Source organism: Chinchilla lanigera, unplaced genomic scaffold (genome assembly GCF_000276665.1).
Source record: "Chinchilla lanigera isolate Chin_1 unplaced genomic scaffold, ChiLan1.0 scaffold00036, whole genome shotgun sequence".
Classification (NCBI taxonomy): Eukaryota; Metazoa; Chordata; class Mammalia; order Rodentia; family Chinchillidae; genus Chinchilla; species Chinchilla lanigera.
This window is the reverse complement of record NW_004955437.1, coordinates 7,846,545-7,860,462: the sequence shown is the minus strand read 5'-3', so window position 1 is coordinate 7,860,462 and position 13,918 is coordinate 7,846,545. Positions and strand designations below refer to the sequence as shown.

At 47.5% G+C, this 13,918-nt stretch overlaps 1 protein-coding gene across 2 annotated transcripts in view; it reads left to right on the top strand.

Annotated features, from left to right (window-relative positions):
• The window catches only part of LOC102011242 (triggering receptor expressed on myeloid cells 1), a 14,239-nt gene extending 2,975 nt beyond the window's left edge, over positions 1 to 11,264 (top strand). The window contains exons 2-4 of one of the 2 annotated variants that reach the window (XM_005389685.2): positions 4,997 to 5,341; positions 7,230 to 7,350; positions 10,327 to 11,264. In XM_005389685.2, the coding sequence (XP_005389742.1) occupies positions 4,997 to 5,341; positions 7,230 to 7,350; positions 10,327 to 10,432 (572 nt within the window). In that variant the 3' untranslated portion in view covers positions 10,433 to 11,264. Of the gene's footprint in view, positions 1 to 4,996; positions 5,342 to 7,106; positions 7,351 to 10,326 lie in introns of both variants that reach the window. The other variant, XM_013517118.1, reaches the window with a different exon arrangement.
• The last annotated feature ends 2,654 nt before the right edge of the window (positions 11,265 to 13,918 follow it).

Below are 13,918 nucleotides of genomic sequence, written 5' to 3'. Positions count from 1 at the left end.
AATGGGCTGGGAGAAGTTGACACGGTGTGGAAGAGATGCCTTACACAGTCCATCCCTTGCACAATTATTCAGCTCCCTTATTTCCTGTTAAGGATAATCTGTTCCAGGCTCTCTGTCAGGAATATAAATCAGTCCCAGTTCAGGATGAATTCTGATGGCTTAACTTTACCCACTCTTATATTATTATTATTATTATTATTATTTTTCCAGTACCAGGAATTGAACTCATGACATTGTGCTTGCCAGGTAGGCACTGTGCCACTGAACTAAATCCCCAGCCCCTAATTCTAGCTATTAAAGGACAGGAGATTTTCATTTTGTGATGTCCTCTTCAATTTCCTTTTTCAGAGTGCTGTAGTTTTCATTGTAGAGTCTTACTTCCTTTGTTAGGTTAATTCCTATCTATTTCACTTTTCTTGGTGTTATTGTGAGTGGTATTTTTTCTATTTTCTTTCTCTGTGGGTTCATTGTTAGTGTACTGGAAAGCTATTGAATTTTGTGTGTTGATTTTATATACTGCTTCATTACTGAACTTGGTTATTAATCTGAAAAGTCTTTGGGGGGATTTTTTGGGTCTTCTGTGTAAGAGGATCATGTCATTTGCAAATAATGATAATTTGACTTCTTTCTTTCCTGGACATAGCCTTTTATTACTTTTTCTTGCCTAATTGCTCCTGCTAGTATTTCAAGTACTTTGTTGAACAGTAGTGATAGTGGACATCCTTATCTTGTTCTTGACTTTAGAGGGAAACATTCTTCTTAGCATTTAATATGATGTGGTCAGTAGGTTTGCTATAAATGGCTTTTAGCTGAGTGAGCTAATGTCCTTCTATGTCTATTTTCTTCATTGCTTTTATCATGAAAGAATATTGAATTTTGTCAAAGGCTTTTTCTGCATCTATTGAGATGACCTTGTGTTTTTTTGTCTTTTTTTTTGGAGACAGGGTACCACTCCATAGTTCAGGCTGGCTTTGGACTCACTTTATAGCCCAGGCTGGCCATAATAAACTCACAGTGATCCTCCTGCACAGCTTCCTGAGTGCTGGGATTGTAGGTGTGTGCCACCATGCCCAGTGACCTTGTAATTTTTGTCCTTATTTCTGTTTATGTGATATTTTACATGTATTGATTTGCATATGTTGAACCACACTTGCATCTTTGGGATGAAGCCTACTTGGTCATGATGTATGATCTTTTTGATGATTTGTTGCATTTTGTTTGCCAGTATCTAGTTGAGGATTTTTGCATCTATATTTAATCAAAAAGATTGGTCTGTAGTTCTCTTTTTTGGTTTGATCCTTATCTGTTTTTGGAATCAGGATGATAGCAGCTTCCAGGAGTGACTTTGGGAGTACCCCTTACCTTTCAATTTGATTAAAGAGCTTGAGGAGTATTGGTGTTAGGACTTCCCTGAAGTTTTTCTAGAATTCAGTAGTGAACCCATCCAGACCTGGGCTTTTCTTAGCTGGTAGGTTTTTTTTTTTTTATTTTTATTACTGCTTCAATTTCATTGCCTGTTATTGGGTTATTCTGGACTTTTAAATCTTCTTGGTTCAATTTTGGTAATTCATGTGTATCTAGGAATCTACTCACTTCTTCTGAATTCTCCAATTTACTGTTTGATGCTGTTATTGAAAACCTTTCTAGAAGGAGAAATTTTGTATGTATGTATATACAGGATAGTTAACATAGTTGTTCTACTGTTTTCTATTTCTTTGCTGAAAGAAACTATCAATGAGTCCTTGATTGATCAATATTGCATGTCTCTATCTGTTTTCATGAGAAACCTCTTTGAAGATATTAATATGTAATACAACAAGCATTGCTAATTTCCTACCACTTTGTAACTCTGTGTTGTTTGTACTGTTCTTTTGCTATTTTGTAAAAGGTTGTCTGTTAATGTTTTCCTCCTTTTATTTTTTTTATTTTTTATTTTTTTGGTTTTTCTCCGGTACCAGGAACTGAACTCACAACCTTGCGCTTGCCAGGCAGGCGCTTTGCCGCTGAGCTAAATCCCCAGCCCCCTCCTTTTATTTTTAAAATAAAATAAAAAAAAACCTTTCTGATTTTGGCAGCATATGTTGTGGTTAAAAACCCTTTTCATTTTTTTCTTTTATTTTTTATTTTTTGTTTTTTTTCCGGTACCAGGAACCGAACTCACGACCTTGCGCTTGCCAGGCAGGCACTGTGCTGCTGAGCTAAATCCCCAGCCCCGCACCTTTTTCATTTATGATTGCACTGATTTGGGTTCTCTCTCTTTTGATTAGTTGTGAAAAGTTTGCATATTTTGTTTATTCTTTCAAAGAACCAACTCTTCGATTCATTAATTCTTTTCAGTTTTTTGGGGCTCAACTTCATTGGTTTGTGCTCTGATGTTTATCATTTCCTTCCTTGTACTAGCTTTGAGTTTGGATTGCTCTTATTTTTCTAAGACCTTGAAATCCATCATCAGTTATTTATTTGGGATCCTTCTGATTTTTTCCATGTGGGCATTCACAACTATAAACTTCCCTGTTGGGACTACTTTCATTGTGTCCCATAAGTTCTGGCATGTTGCACTGGTATTATCATTTAGTTCTAGAAGCTGTCTTGTTTCTTCCTTAATTACTTCTGTAACCCATTGTTTATTTAATAATGTATTGTTTAGTTTCCATGCATTTGCATAATTCCTGTGTTTTGTTTTGTCATTGATTTCTACCTTCAGTGCATTATAATCTAGTAATATGTGTGCTATGATTTCAATCATTTTACATTTATTTAAACTTGCTTTATGGTCTAGTACATGGCTTATTTTGGAGAAAGTTCCATGTGCCGTTGAAAAGAATATATATTCTGTTTTTGGGTGGTGTTGGGAGCCACTGAAACTGGTTATTGGTCAAGCAGTCAAGCTACCTCAGTATTGAAGAAGTATCCTGTTTGGACAATTACAGTCGTTAGTTGCTAGGCAACATTATCTCTCATGATACTACTTTGCAAGTGTATAAAATAAACACCCCTACTGTTGAGGTCAGTCCTCCTGCTCATCAGGTAAGAGGTAACTCCGCCTGATCCCAGCTCTTGTCTCAGCTCTTGTCTCTTGTCTTTATTTTTCTCGTGCACACCACCATTTCTCTCTGGGGTACAGCAAGACCAGCGAGGTTCACCACAGCGTGGAACACTACAAATATCTATTAAGAATGTGTGTTCAAATGTTTTCTTCAACTCTGATACTTTTTTGTTGAATTTTTGGTTTGGTTTACCTGTCTGTGTTAATGGGGGTATTGAGGTTCCCTACTATAATTGTGCTTATGTTTATCTGATCTTTTTATGTCCATTAGTACTGGTATACCATTGTTTGGTGCATATATGTTAATAATTGTTATCTCTTCTGGTTGGATTGTTTCCCTCCAACATGTAGTGGTTTTCTTTTCTTATTTGATTGCTTTTGGCTTAAGTCCACTTTGTCTGTCTATAGGATAGTTACACCTGTGGGGTCTTTTTTAAAAATTCCCTTTGTATGGGATATTGTTTTCCATCCTTTAATTTTTTTTTTTTTTTTTGTACTGGGAATTGAACTCAGGACCTTGTGCTTGCCAGGCAGGCATTTATGCCACTGAGCTATATCCCCAGCCCATCCTTTAAGTTTTAATGTATGAGTTTTTTTGTGTGTTTCAAATGTGTTTCTTATAAACAGCATACACTTGGATTTTGTGTCTTGATCCATTCTGCCAGTCTGTGTCTTTTGATAGGGAAATTGAGACCATTCACATTGAGAGTTATTACTGATAGGTATTGACTTATTCTTGTCATCACCTCATTTTCTTCTTAGCTTTCTATTTAGCTTCTTACCTTATCTGTTGTATTAATGCTATTAGGCAGCTGTAATCATTGTTAGCTTCATTGTCTCTTCCTAGGGTATGCTTGAGCCATTTCTGGGGAGCCAGATTAGTGTCATCATTTGTAGATAGCACCTCTTTACAGGTATTCATTTTGTGGCTGTCACATACATCAGGAAGTTGTCTTAAGAACTAAATAGCAGACTAAATACTTGACTCAGGATTTAGGGCAAAAGAAGGGCTTAATGAAAGTTATGGTGGACAGTGATGATGAGGAGGATGGCAGCGGTGGTGCTAGTGGTATGTAAGCATGTGTAGGGCGATCCTTGGTATTGAGGTCCAAGAGGAGAAAGAGAGCAGTGCCAGCTGGGGATGCTTCCCTTGGGGTGAATGGAGTGGATATAGGTGAAGAGGGGTGGGAGGAGAATTCAACCAGGGGGCACCAGGTGCTGAAAGAAGAGACTGTATGCAGACAGGAAGGGGGCCCATCAGGACAACCATGGGTAGAATAGAAAATAGAGGGTAAAGTTGGTGATTTCGCTGTTGTTGTTTGTTCTGTTTTGTTTTGCAGTAAGAGGTTTGAATCTAGGAACTTCACACTGACCTGCATCTCCAGTCCATTTTATTTTATTTTTTATTTTGAGACGGGCTTTGCTAAGTTGCCTCATAGTTGTCTTAACAGGTTTCTTCTTCTCAACTTCCCAGAGTGCTGAGATTCCAGGTGTGTGCCAGCAGGCAGGCCTCTTCAGTTGCTTGCTATTATTGAAAATTTCCAATTTCTAAAATGGAGATGCTGGGGTAAGATGGGGGGGGGGAATCAGAAATAGGCAAGATAGTATTGTATATCTACTAATTCTCCAAAATGAATGTAATTATTTTACCAATTCACAAAAGAGACTAAATGGATACCAAATAGCAGCTACCATAAACACCTAGATTCAAGTCTTTAACCACGACTGATGTTGTGCCTTACACACTCCAAAGAGGGTCGTCTCTTCCTGGCCCTACAACAAGTTTCTGAACAACATCAAAGTACTGACTGGAGCCCAGTCACTCTTGGGTGCTTGCCCGCGTTGTTGAGGTGCTGCATCTTTGGCCTTGTGTCTGTGCCATGGCTGAGGCCGGGGCCGAAGGTGATGGAGTCAGCACCATGGCTCAGTGACTGCTTACTGTTCCCCTAGGGCTCCACGTTGAAGGCCAGGAGGAGGAGCTCATGTGCCTAGAGGAAGGGGAAGACAAGATACTGGAGTATCACTACAACCGGATATACATGTACAGCCCTAAGGCCTGGCAGCGAGTGGAGAGCCAGGGCCTCCCAAAGACTCTGGTGAAGACGGAGACGAAAAACGATGACCTGAATCGGGCCCAGGTGGGAAGGTTCCTTCTGGAGGATAACCCCACCACTGGCTTCGTCACCATCACCATGAGAAGGCTCCAGAGGCAGGACGTGGGGCTGTACCAGTGTGTCATCCTCCTTGACCCCCTCGTTATCCTGCCGTATCCGACTCGACTGGTCCTATGCCCAGGTGAGCAGCGGGGACCCAGGTGGGAGGGATCTCTGAGTACAGTGGGGGGGGGGGTGAGGCCCCCACCTGCCAGGTGGGGCCACTGAGGAGAGAGTGGAGCAGTGGGGATGGTTCTAGACCTGAAGTCAGGCAGCGTGCTGGACCTTCCAATCTCACTGTGAGCGGCATCAAGAATATACAGTCATTGAAAAGCCCAGAGGACCAGGTTCAGCAAGCAGGAAGAAGGCCCCAGTGAGAGGAGGGAGAGGGAAGAATCAGAGATAAGAGAGGAAGAGGGAGATCATCACGGGTGGACCAGTGGGCGCACTGTGGCAGGGAGTCTCTGATTCACATGACAGAAGGTACCTGGGTTGGAATCCACATGTGAGTGCTGAGAAATCTGGGTTTGGGGCAGCAGGAGCAATTAGGGTCTTGGAATGGTGGGGAAGATTAGGATCCTGAATCTGAGCGCTGAGAAATCTGCCAACCAGGGCTGGTGTGAGCAAACAGCGCCTGAGAATAGTACAGCTGATTGGGAGCCTGAAAGTGTGCTGAGAAAATTGCAGCCCCAGGGCTGTCCAAGCAAGCAGCACCTGTGTGCGGCAGGAGAAAGCAGAGGTGTGTGTGTGTGTGTGTGTGCGTGTGTGTGTCTCATGGTAGTGGTGGTCAGACCCACTGTTGGGCCTAGCACTGCTCTCCAGCCCTTCGCTCGTGCTCCATAGAGAAAGGTATCCAGGCCTATGAATCACTGCTGGCCCCTCAGGATCTCCAGAGCCCCATGTGTCTGGGTGAGAACACAGCCCAGATCTTCCTGCATCCACCCTGCCGCGCCTCCTCTGCATCAGTGAGGGAGGTTCCGTGCCTTGCAGGGCTCTGCAGTTAATATTGGATGAATTAAGAAAGGCAGAGAAAAGAGAGATAGGTGCATATTCCTGGCACCAGGAGCATGCCATGCCTAAAATAAGGTACACGTGCAATGTGTTAATAAAGATACTTGCAGAGCAATATGCACTTGTGGGAGGCAGAGTGCATTGCTTAAGGGAGACTAATGAGGGAATTATTCCTGGAGAAGTTGGGGGCTCATAGGTGGAGAAAATTTGCAGGCTCCATCCATGCAAATAGCCTGAAAATTCTTCTCTTCTTTGCTTTCTTCTGTCCTCTTTCCATTCCTCTGTCCATTCTTTCTTTGTTTCTTCTTGTCTCTCACCAGGCTACTGTACGTGGTTTCTAACAAAAGAAAACTTTACTTCTCGAATGGTATATTCATTTCCCTCCTCAGCTTCATTTATTTTCCATGTATCTTTCCATCCTCCATCCAGCTATTCATTTATAGTGTTCATCCAATCATCCTCCCACCCCATTCTTCATCCATCCATCCATCCATCCATCCATTCATTTACCTATCCATCTCCCCATTCATCCATCCACCCATCCATCCATCCCCCATCCATCTGTCTGTCTATCCATCCACCTATGTATCCATCCGTCCATCCATCCACCCCCTGTCCATCCATCCATCATCCATCTACACATCCATCCATCCATTCATCCATCCAGCCCTCACCCCCCATCCACCCATCCACCTATCCATCCATCATCCATTTACGCATCCATCCATCCACACATCCATCCATCCATTCATCCATCCAACCCTCATCCCCCATCCATCCATCCACCTATCCATGCATCCATCATCCATCCATTCCTCTGTCCATCCAACCATCCATCCATCCATCCATTTATCCATCCTTCCACCCACCCACCTATCTAATATGTCTTCTTGCAGATTCTTCAAGTACCCATGCCTCTGACATAAATTCTACCCCGAACTTGGCCAAGAAGTCTGCTTTTACTTCCATGAAGGGCCTGACCCCGACCTTGGCTGATATTTCCACCTTTCCTACCACAGAGACTTTGAGCACAGTCTACACCAGCCGCAGAACTGTGACTCAGCCTTTCTCTAAGTCAACTGCTGTCGTCTCCTCTCCTGACCCAGGAGTCAACTTCACAAATGTGACAGGTGTCATCAGGTACGGTTTCTAGACCCCGGCCTCCTGGGTTGGATGCTGAGCCCTTTGTTCCTCAGTCTGTATGCCAAGGGAATGTGGGGAATGAGGGATGAGGTGCGTGGGGTGGGTGGGCAGAAGCAGATTTGAGTCACCTGAGTCTGGTGGAAATTCGCAGGAGGGAAGGTGGAGACACAGTGAGGAGCACGCGCCAGCCACAGTGCCATCCTCCCCAGACCCCCTTCCGGTTTCCTCACACACCATAGTAGCCAGGAGAGGCAAATAGCATCTCACTGAATGGACCCAGCCAGCCCTGCGGGGTAGCAGAAACCACTCTGAGTGAGGCACCCTGGTCCTGATGGAGCCTGTGTGACTTTAGCCCGGCAGAGAGACTTCTGGCTTCACTTTCCTGCTGTTACGGCAGATGACCTAGAAACCCAGAGCAGCAAGAGACCATCTAGCCCCACAGCAGCAGCACGTTATGATTTTTCGGAGTGTTAGTTTCTCTCTTTCAGTATCTGTCTCTGACTCTCTGTCTCTCTCTGTCTCTGTCATTCTCTGTCTGTCTCTCTGTGTCTCATTTGATTTTTTTTTGGTACCTGGAGCTGAACTCAGGACTATGTGCTTGCCAGGCAGGCACTGTGCCGTGCCGCTGTGCTGTATCCCCGGCCCTCTCTTTTGATTTTAATGCTGGTGCTGATATTCTACTTCAGACCCACAGGTGGGGCCAGCCTCAGTACTTGTGAATAAGATTTCCAGAGTTTTGACTTGCAGATGTGTTAGTCAGCTTTCTGTTGCCATAACAAACTTTGGGACCTTCATGAAGCCTATGAAGAGAAAATGTTAATTTTGTCTCACAATTTTGGAGGTTTCCACCCGTCACCAGTTGACCCCATGACTTTTGGACTTGTGCGGACATGGCGGCCGCAGGTGGCAGCACACGACCCCTCCCAGGCAGGGTGTGGGGAAGAAGGAGCAAGAAGGGGCTGGGGTCCTGTCTTTCCATCTGGAGCACGTCCTCCATGACTTCAAGGGGATTGATGTCACCCTGTCCCGGGGTCACTTCCGGAGGGCAGACCGTGGGAAGTGGTCCGGTTAGGATGCTTTAGGAAGTGACTAGCGGCAGAGCCAGTCTGGAGGGAACTAGGGAGGGGTGAAAGCCAAGTAAAGTCTCATTAACTAGGCCAGACTCATGGGGTGACTTGGGCTTACCTGTCAGGGAGGTCCAGGTCACCCCTGGAGTTACCCCTACCAGGGGCAGAGGACCTGGAATATTTATTAATGTATTTATTTTATTTACTAATTTTTACGGTACTGGGAATGAACCCAGGGCCTTCACACTGGGCTACATCCCCAGCCATTTATTTGTTTATTGTTTTACTATTTATTTTGAGACAGTCTCAGTAAAGTGCCCAGCCTGGGCTTGAACTCGAAGCCCTCATGCCTCAGCCGCCCAGAGTGCTGGGGTTACAGGCATGGACCACTAAGCCTGGCTGACCTGGAGCATTTGTATTTCTGCAGTCACAGTCACTGATCACGGGCAGCCCACAGGATGCCAGGGGCAGGCGGATTCCAGGTGCTGCAGGGTGGTGGGGGAGCCCATGAGGATGCCTTGTGATGGGTGTGTGCAAAGGGTGCCCCGACAGAACTGGGGTGGCATGCAGTTCGTGAAACCCCGAAGCGGGGACCTTAGGGCAGCTTGGCTCCAGCCAGGGCAGGGCCTGGCTCCATGTGGGTGTGGTTTTTTTTTTTTTTTTTTCTTTTTGCGGTGCTGGGGATTGAACTCACGACCTTGCGCTTGCCAGGCAGGCACTTATGCCACTGAGCTATATCCCCAGCCCGTGGGTGCGGTTTTAACCATGAAGGGCGGGTCAGACTCTGGCTGCCCCGTCTCTGGAGACCTCGTAGCCAGCACTGCCACTGGGGAGCTTGACCAGGCCGCCTTGGGGATGCTGTCCCCTGAGACACAGGGCAGGGCAGGAGGCCGGGGTGGATCTCAGCGCAAAGAGGGGCACTTTGATCTTTGCTATCGCTACCATGTGTCTCCCTCTTTGCTAGCTTGTGCATTTGGTTTTAAGTTTTGCACAGGCAAATGCGCTGATTTAGAAATTATTGCTTTGCTTAATTGTGCTTTATTCTATTTTGGCAACTTTACTAGGCTTCTTTTCCCCCAACTCATTGAAATCTTTAGGCCCATTGTGGAGTTATAGAAAGATTTCATTGTTTCTCTTCAGACACCTGAGAGATTATTCCCTAAAACAATCTTTGCCTATGTACAGGGTTGGGGTGTCCCTTGGGTGTAAATTTCTTCTTTGAGGGATGGGGGTACTGGGGACTGCACTCTAGGCCTTCACACTGAGCTACATCCCAGCCTTTTAAAAAGTTTTAAAATTTGGGGACAGGGTCTTGCCAAGTCAGAGCTCCTCCAGAGCTGGCCTTCGATTCCCCACAGCTGTCCGTTTCTTTTTGTGCCTGCGGCTTAGCCCGCAGAATTCTTGTGTTCTTGTCCCTCCCACATCTGCTGATGGAACAGAACAAGCCAGGCTCCCGGTCCCACTTGTATCTTTTTATGATATCTGTTGATGTTCATGTGAGACTTGTAGAATCATTTTGCTCAAATGTAAAAATATATGGTGGGATTTCCTCTAGGGCTGGATTCTTGATTTATAGATGAGGAAATGGAGGCTAGAGTTTTGGGCTAGACTGTCCCAGGAAATGGATCGGGTATGGAGGATAAAGCCCTGGTTTCCTGGCCCTGGGGCCGCCCTCTCTACTCAACACAAGGAAGTTGGAGCCACAGGGCCGTCCTTCCTCCCTATGCCTCTCCTGCATGTGAACCCCGTACTCCAGAAAACAACTCTCGGATTGTTGTTATAGGGAGCGAAGCCAGCTACGCTGCACGGGGCCCAATGGTATGGGAAAGGTGTGGGAAAGGCTTCTGCTGACATGAAAAAAATTTCATCAGTGTCCTTGGCATCATTCAATCTCCTCTCTCCCCAGCGTCTCCTTCTTCAGCATTGTCATTCCTGTGGTCTGTGGAATCTTCGGCAAGAGCCTGGTCTTCGCCATCCTGTTTGCTGTCACACAGCGATCATTTGGACCATGAGCCCTTGACAGTGACCTCTCACCTCCTAGAGCTACATCCATCCGGCAGTGATGCCAAAGAGAGTGTGGGAGGGAAAGCAGGGGACCCCAGGTGATTTCTGAGGGTCAGGATCCCCCTTGCCTGGCCCAGCCTGGCCCACTCATTTTGACTGTGTACTTTGGCTCCTGCTTTGAGGGGATGACACCACCCCAGCGCAAGCTGGCCCTCCGTTCGGCCTTCAGGAATCCATGAAATAAAGACAGAGACATCCACTTCTCGCTGTGGCTGTTGGTGGGGGTCGTGAATTATAGAAGGCACAGCTGAGACCTCTGTCTGCTGTCCTCCCCTGGACTGTACCATTCTGACACATGGGCAGAAACCCACTGAAGAAGCCTGGTGCCTTCTCAGCCACAGAATCTTTTGACTGCAGCCCTCCCGACATACCCAGCCACCGAGCGAGGGAGCAGATGACAAGATGCCACCGTGCCAGGTCAGAGGTGGGGAAGAGAAACCGATAGAAGAGACAGGGTGTGGAGAGCTGGCTGGGGAACTGGGTGGGGCCTGTCAATTGCAAGATCCCTGGGCCGTGCTACACGGTTCTCAGGACCCTGTATGTAGAATGTCTCCCAGGCTCCCATGAGATGCAGATGCCATAAAGGAGAGCGGAGGCCAGGCGCAGCCTGCTCTCGGGACTCCCCGTGATACCCCACTCTTCACCTTCTGGACGCAGAGTGCCGTTTTACTTTTGCTTTTTCTCCTTTTCTGTCTTTGTTTGGCCCAAGTTTGCTCTACAGAGCTAGTTTTTCCCTGACCCGTTCACCCTTCATTTCTCAAATAAACTGTCGGCACTGTTTTTGGCTTGCCTCCTCCAATTCTTTGTTTGAGGCAAGAAGGACCCGGAATACTTTTATTTTTTTACTTTTGAGACAGGGTCTCGCTATGCAGTTCAGGCTGGCCCTGAGCTTACTTTGTAGCTGAGGTTGGCTTTGAACTCACCATGATCCTCCTGCCTCAGCTTCCCAAGTGCTGGGATTACAAGCGTGCACCACCATGCCCGGCTGGAATACTTTTAACTGGTGAGCCATTTTTAATGAAGCCACTCGACAAGGAAACCAAATTAGGCTGAGCGTGGAGACTGGGCACAGGAGGAGGATCTGGACCCGTAGGATGGGATGGAAAGCTGTGTGCGTTTGTTTTCTGGGTCCTGAAAATAATCCAGGAGGGTGGAGGTGTGTGTGGCCCGCGGGAGGTCACAGGAGTGATCAGTCACCGCTCACAGGCAGGAAGGAAGACTACAGAGCAACTTTGTAGAAAGCCTTAAAGCCACAAGAGTGAAACCATAGAGAGCCGGGGCGCTGCTTCTGCCTAGAGCAGTGATGGTGAACCTTTTGGAGCTTTCGGTGACAGCGAACAGCTGGCTGTGGCCGTAGGTTCACCACCGCTCATCTCAAGCCTCTTTTCCTTGACTCACACACAACAGGGCAGACATAGAGGGGTGACGAGCTCTCTCTGCCTACGCTTGGAGGCGGCCCCTGGATGCCCCTGCCTCACCCCGCCTTCCTCTTCCTCTGAGTCTGTCCCCAGCTCCCTACCAGCTCTCACAGTGTCTTTGGGACCCTCCTGCTGTCTCTCATAAAAGACCTGTGCAGGCCCCTCTGTGACCTGCAGTTCCTTCCTACTCGAAGCCAGTGTCTATCTGTTTCTTACCTCCCTGGGCTCTAAGGCCAGAGGGCCCTCGTGGACGTGGAAAGGATGGAGGGCCCGTCCCTCCCAGCTGAGCAAGGGCCAAGGCCGTTCATCCTGCAGCCATCAGGAGCAGCCACACCTTGTCACCCACCAGGCGGCGGTCTCACCTTAGGAAAGCCCATGCCTTCCATGGGCCGGGCTTGTCCCTTACTCCCGCGACTGCATCCTGAGTCCCATGGCACAAGCTGCCGCCACATAGCTCTTCCTGCTTGCCCAGCAAGATGCTGTCTGACCCTGCCCAGCAGGGCCCTGACCACACAGAGCTCCTTTCTGATCCCTGATTACAAGTTCACTGGGAGTAGTATGAGTGGAGATCGTTTCATCCTGGTGTTTGTGTGGCCTCCTGGGGGAACCACGTCACCCCAGAATGGCTGGACCCTGAAGCTCTTCTTCTCAGAGCGTCTATATTCCTGTCTAAAGGAGCAGAGGAGTCCCCACCACCCTCAGACACTGACTACTGGGGCAGCCGCTGAGGGTCCTCCTGTGAGCAGTTCCAGGCTGCGCCGGTGTGCGAAGCTCACACAAAGGCCAGGGCACAGGGGGTGGAATTAGATGTTCTGTAGGGGAGGCAGAGTGTGCTGGGCACGTTTCTCACACTGTGGTCCTCAAAGCCAGCCGAGTCACCTCTTCCTGATGTGTGAGAGAAGTGCTCGGCCCTGAGGCCCTGCAGACCTACCGAGGCATGGACACGGCTCCCTTCTGGCTTCATAAATTTGTTTCCACTAAGATGTCCCACGCCCTCCACATGCATCCTCAGTTAATCAACTGCATGCCTTAGTGTGAGATTAACTGCAGTATAAATTGTGTGTTATTTACGTGCAGTACATTAAATGCGCTTGAAGATTATGTGTGCTGCCTTGGAAGACAGTTGCCCGGATATCCTCCCTTTCCACCTGCAGTCTTCCTCTCCACCCTCTCTCCCTCCTCTGTCCCCAGCCTAATCCATCTGGGCCGAGTCAGCAGCTCCTTTGGGCCCAGATTTTGAGTGGGTGGCAGCAGAGGACAGTGAGGACAGTGGCAAGGGTGGCTGTAACCCTCTCTGAACACACAGTTGCTGTCCCCAGGTTTCTAGCCACTCCATCCTCCTGCCCTGCAGGACCAGCAGAGGCAATGATGGATGGTTGTCACCAATGTCAGGGTACCACACACCCATCCGTTTCCCCAGATTACCCCATAGGGTTATGAAACAGTCCCTGATTGTTTAGTTCCAGTGAGCCTCCTGGAACTTGGTGGATACAACAGCATTGTGCGGTTCATTGCACAAGCTTTGGAGTTGAAATCCTAGCTGCAGTCTGTCTGACCTTGAGCGACTCAGTTAATCCTCTGGGACTCATATTTCCCCATTGCCTCAATGGGTACAGTACTACCTAAGCAATACCAGAAGTGGTCCTTGGTGCCAATAGCGGAATCTAACCTGGATTCTGTCCTAAATGGCAGAGGAATTACAGGAGGGCAGCAGGAGGCCACAGACTCAATAAGACACATGACTGAGTTTAGAATGGAAGCAGAAGCCAAGGGGAAGCCAGAGCTGAGATTAGAGCAGGGACCATTGGTTTGGCCGTGTGTCCATTGATGACCCTGCCCTGGACACCTGAAGCCACAATCGCTTGCCATATGCTTTTCCAGGACTCTGAATACTTAAATGCTCTGTGTAAGTCATGTCCAACTAGTTCTGCATCACGTACCACTCACATCCTCAGGATCCAGAGTCATGGGCTTTGCTAAGTTGAGGTCAAGGTGCTCAGCTGCACCGTAGCTCCA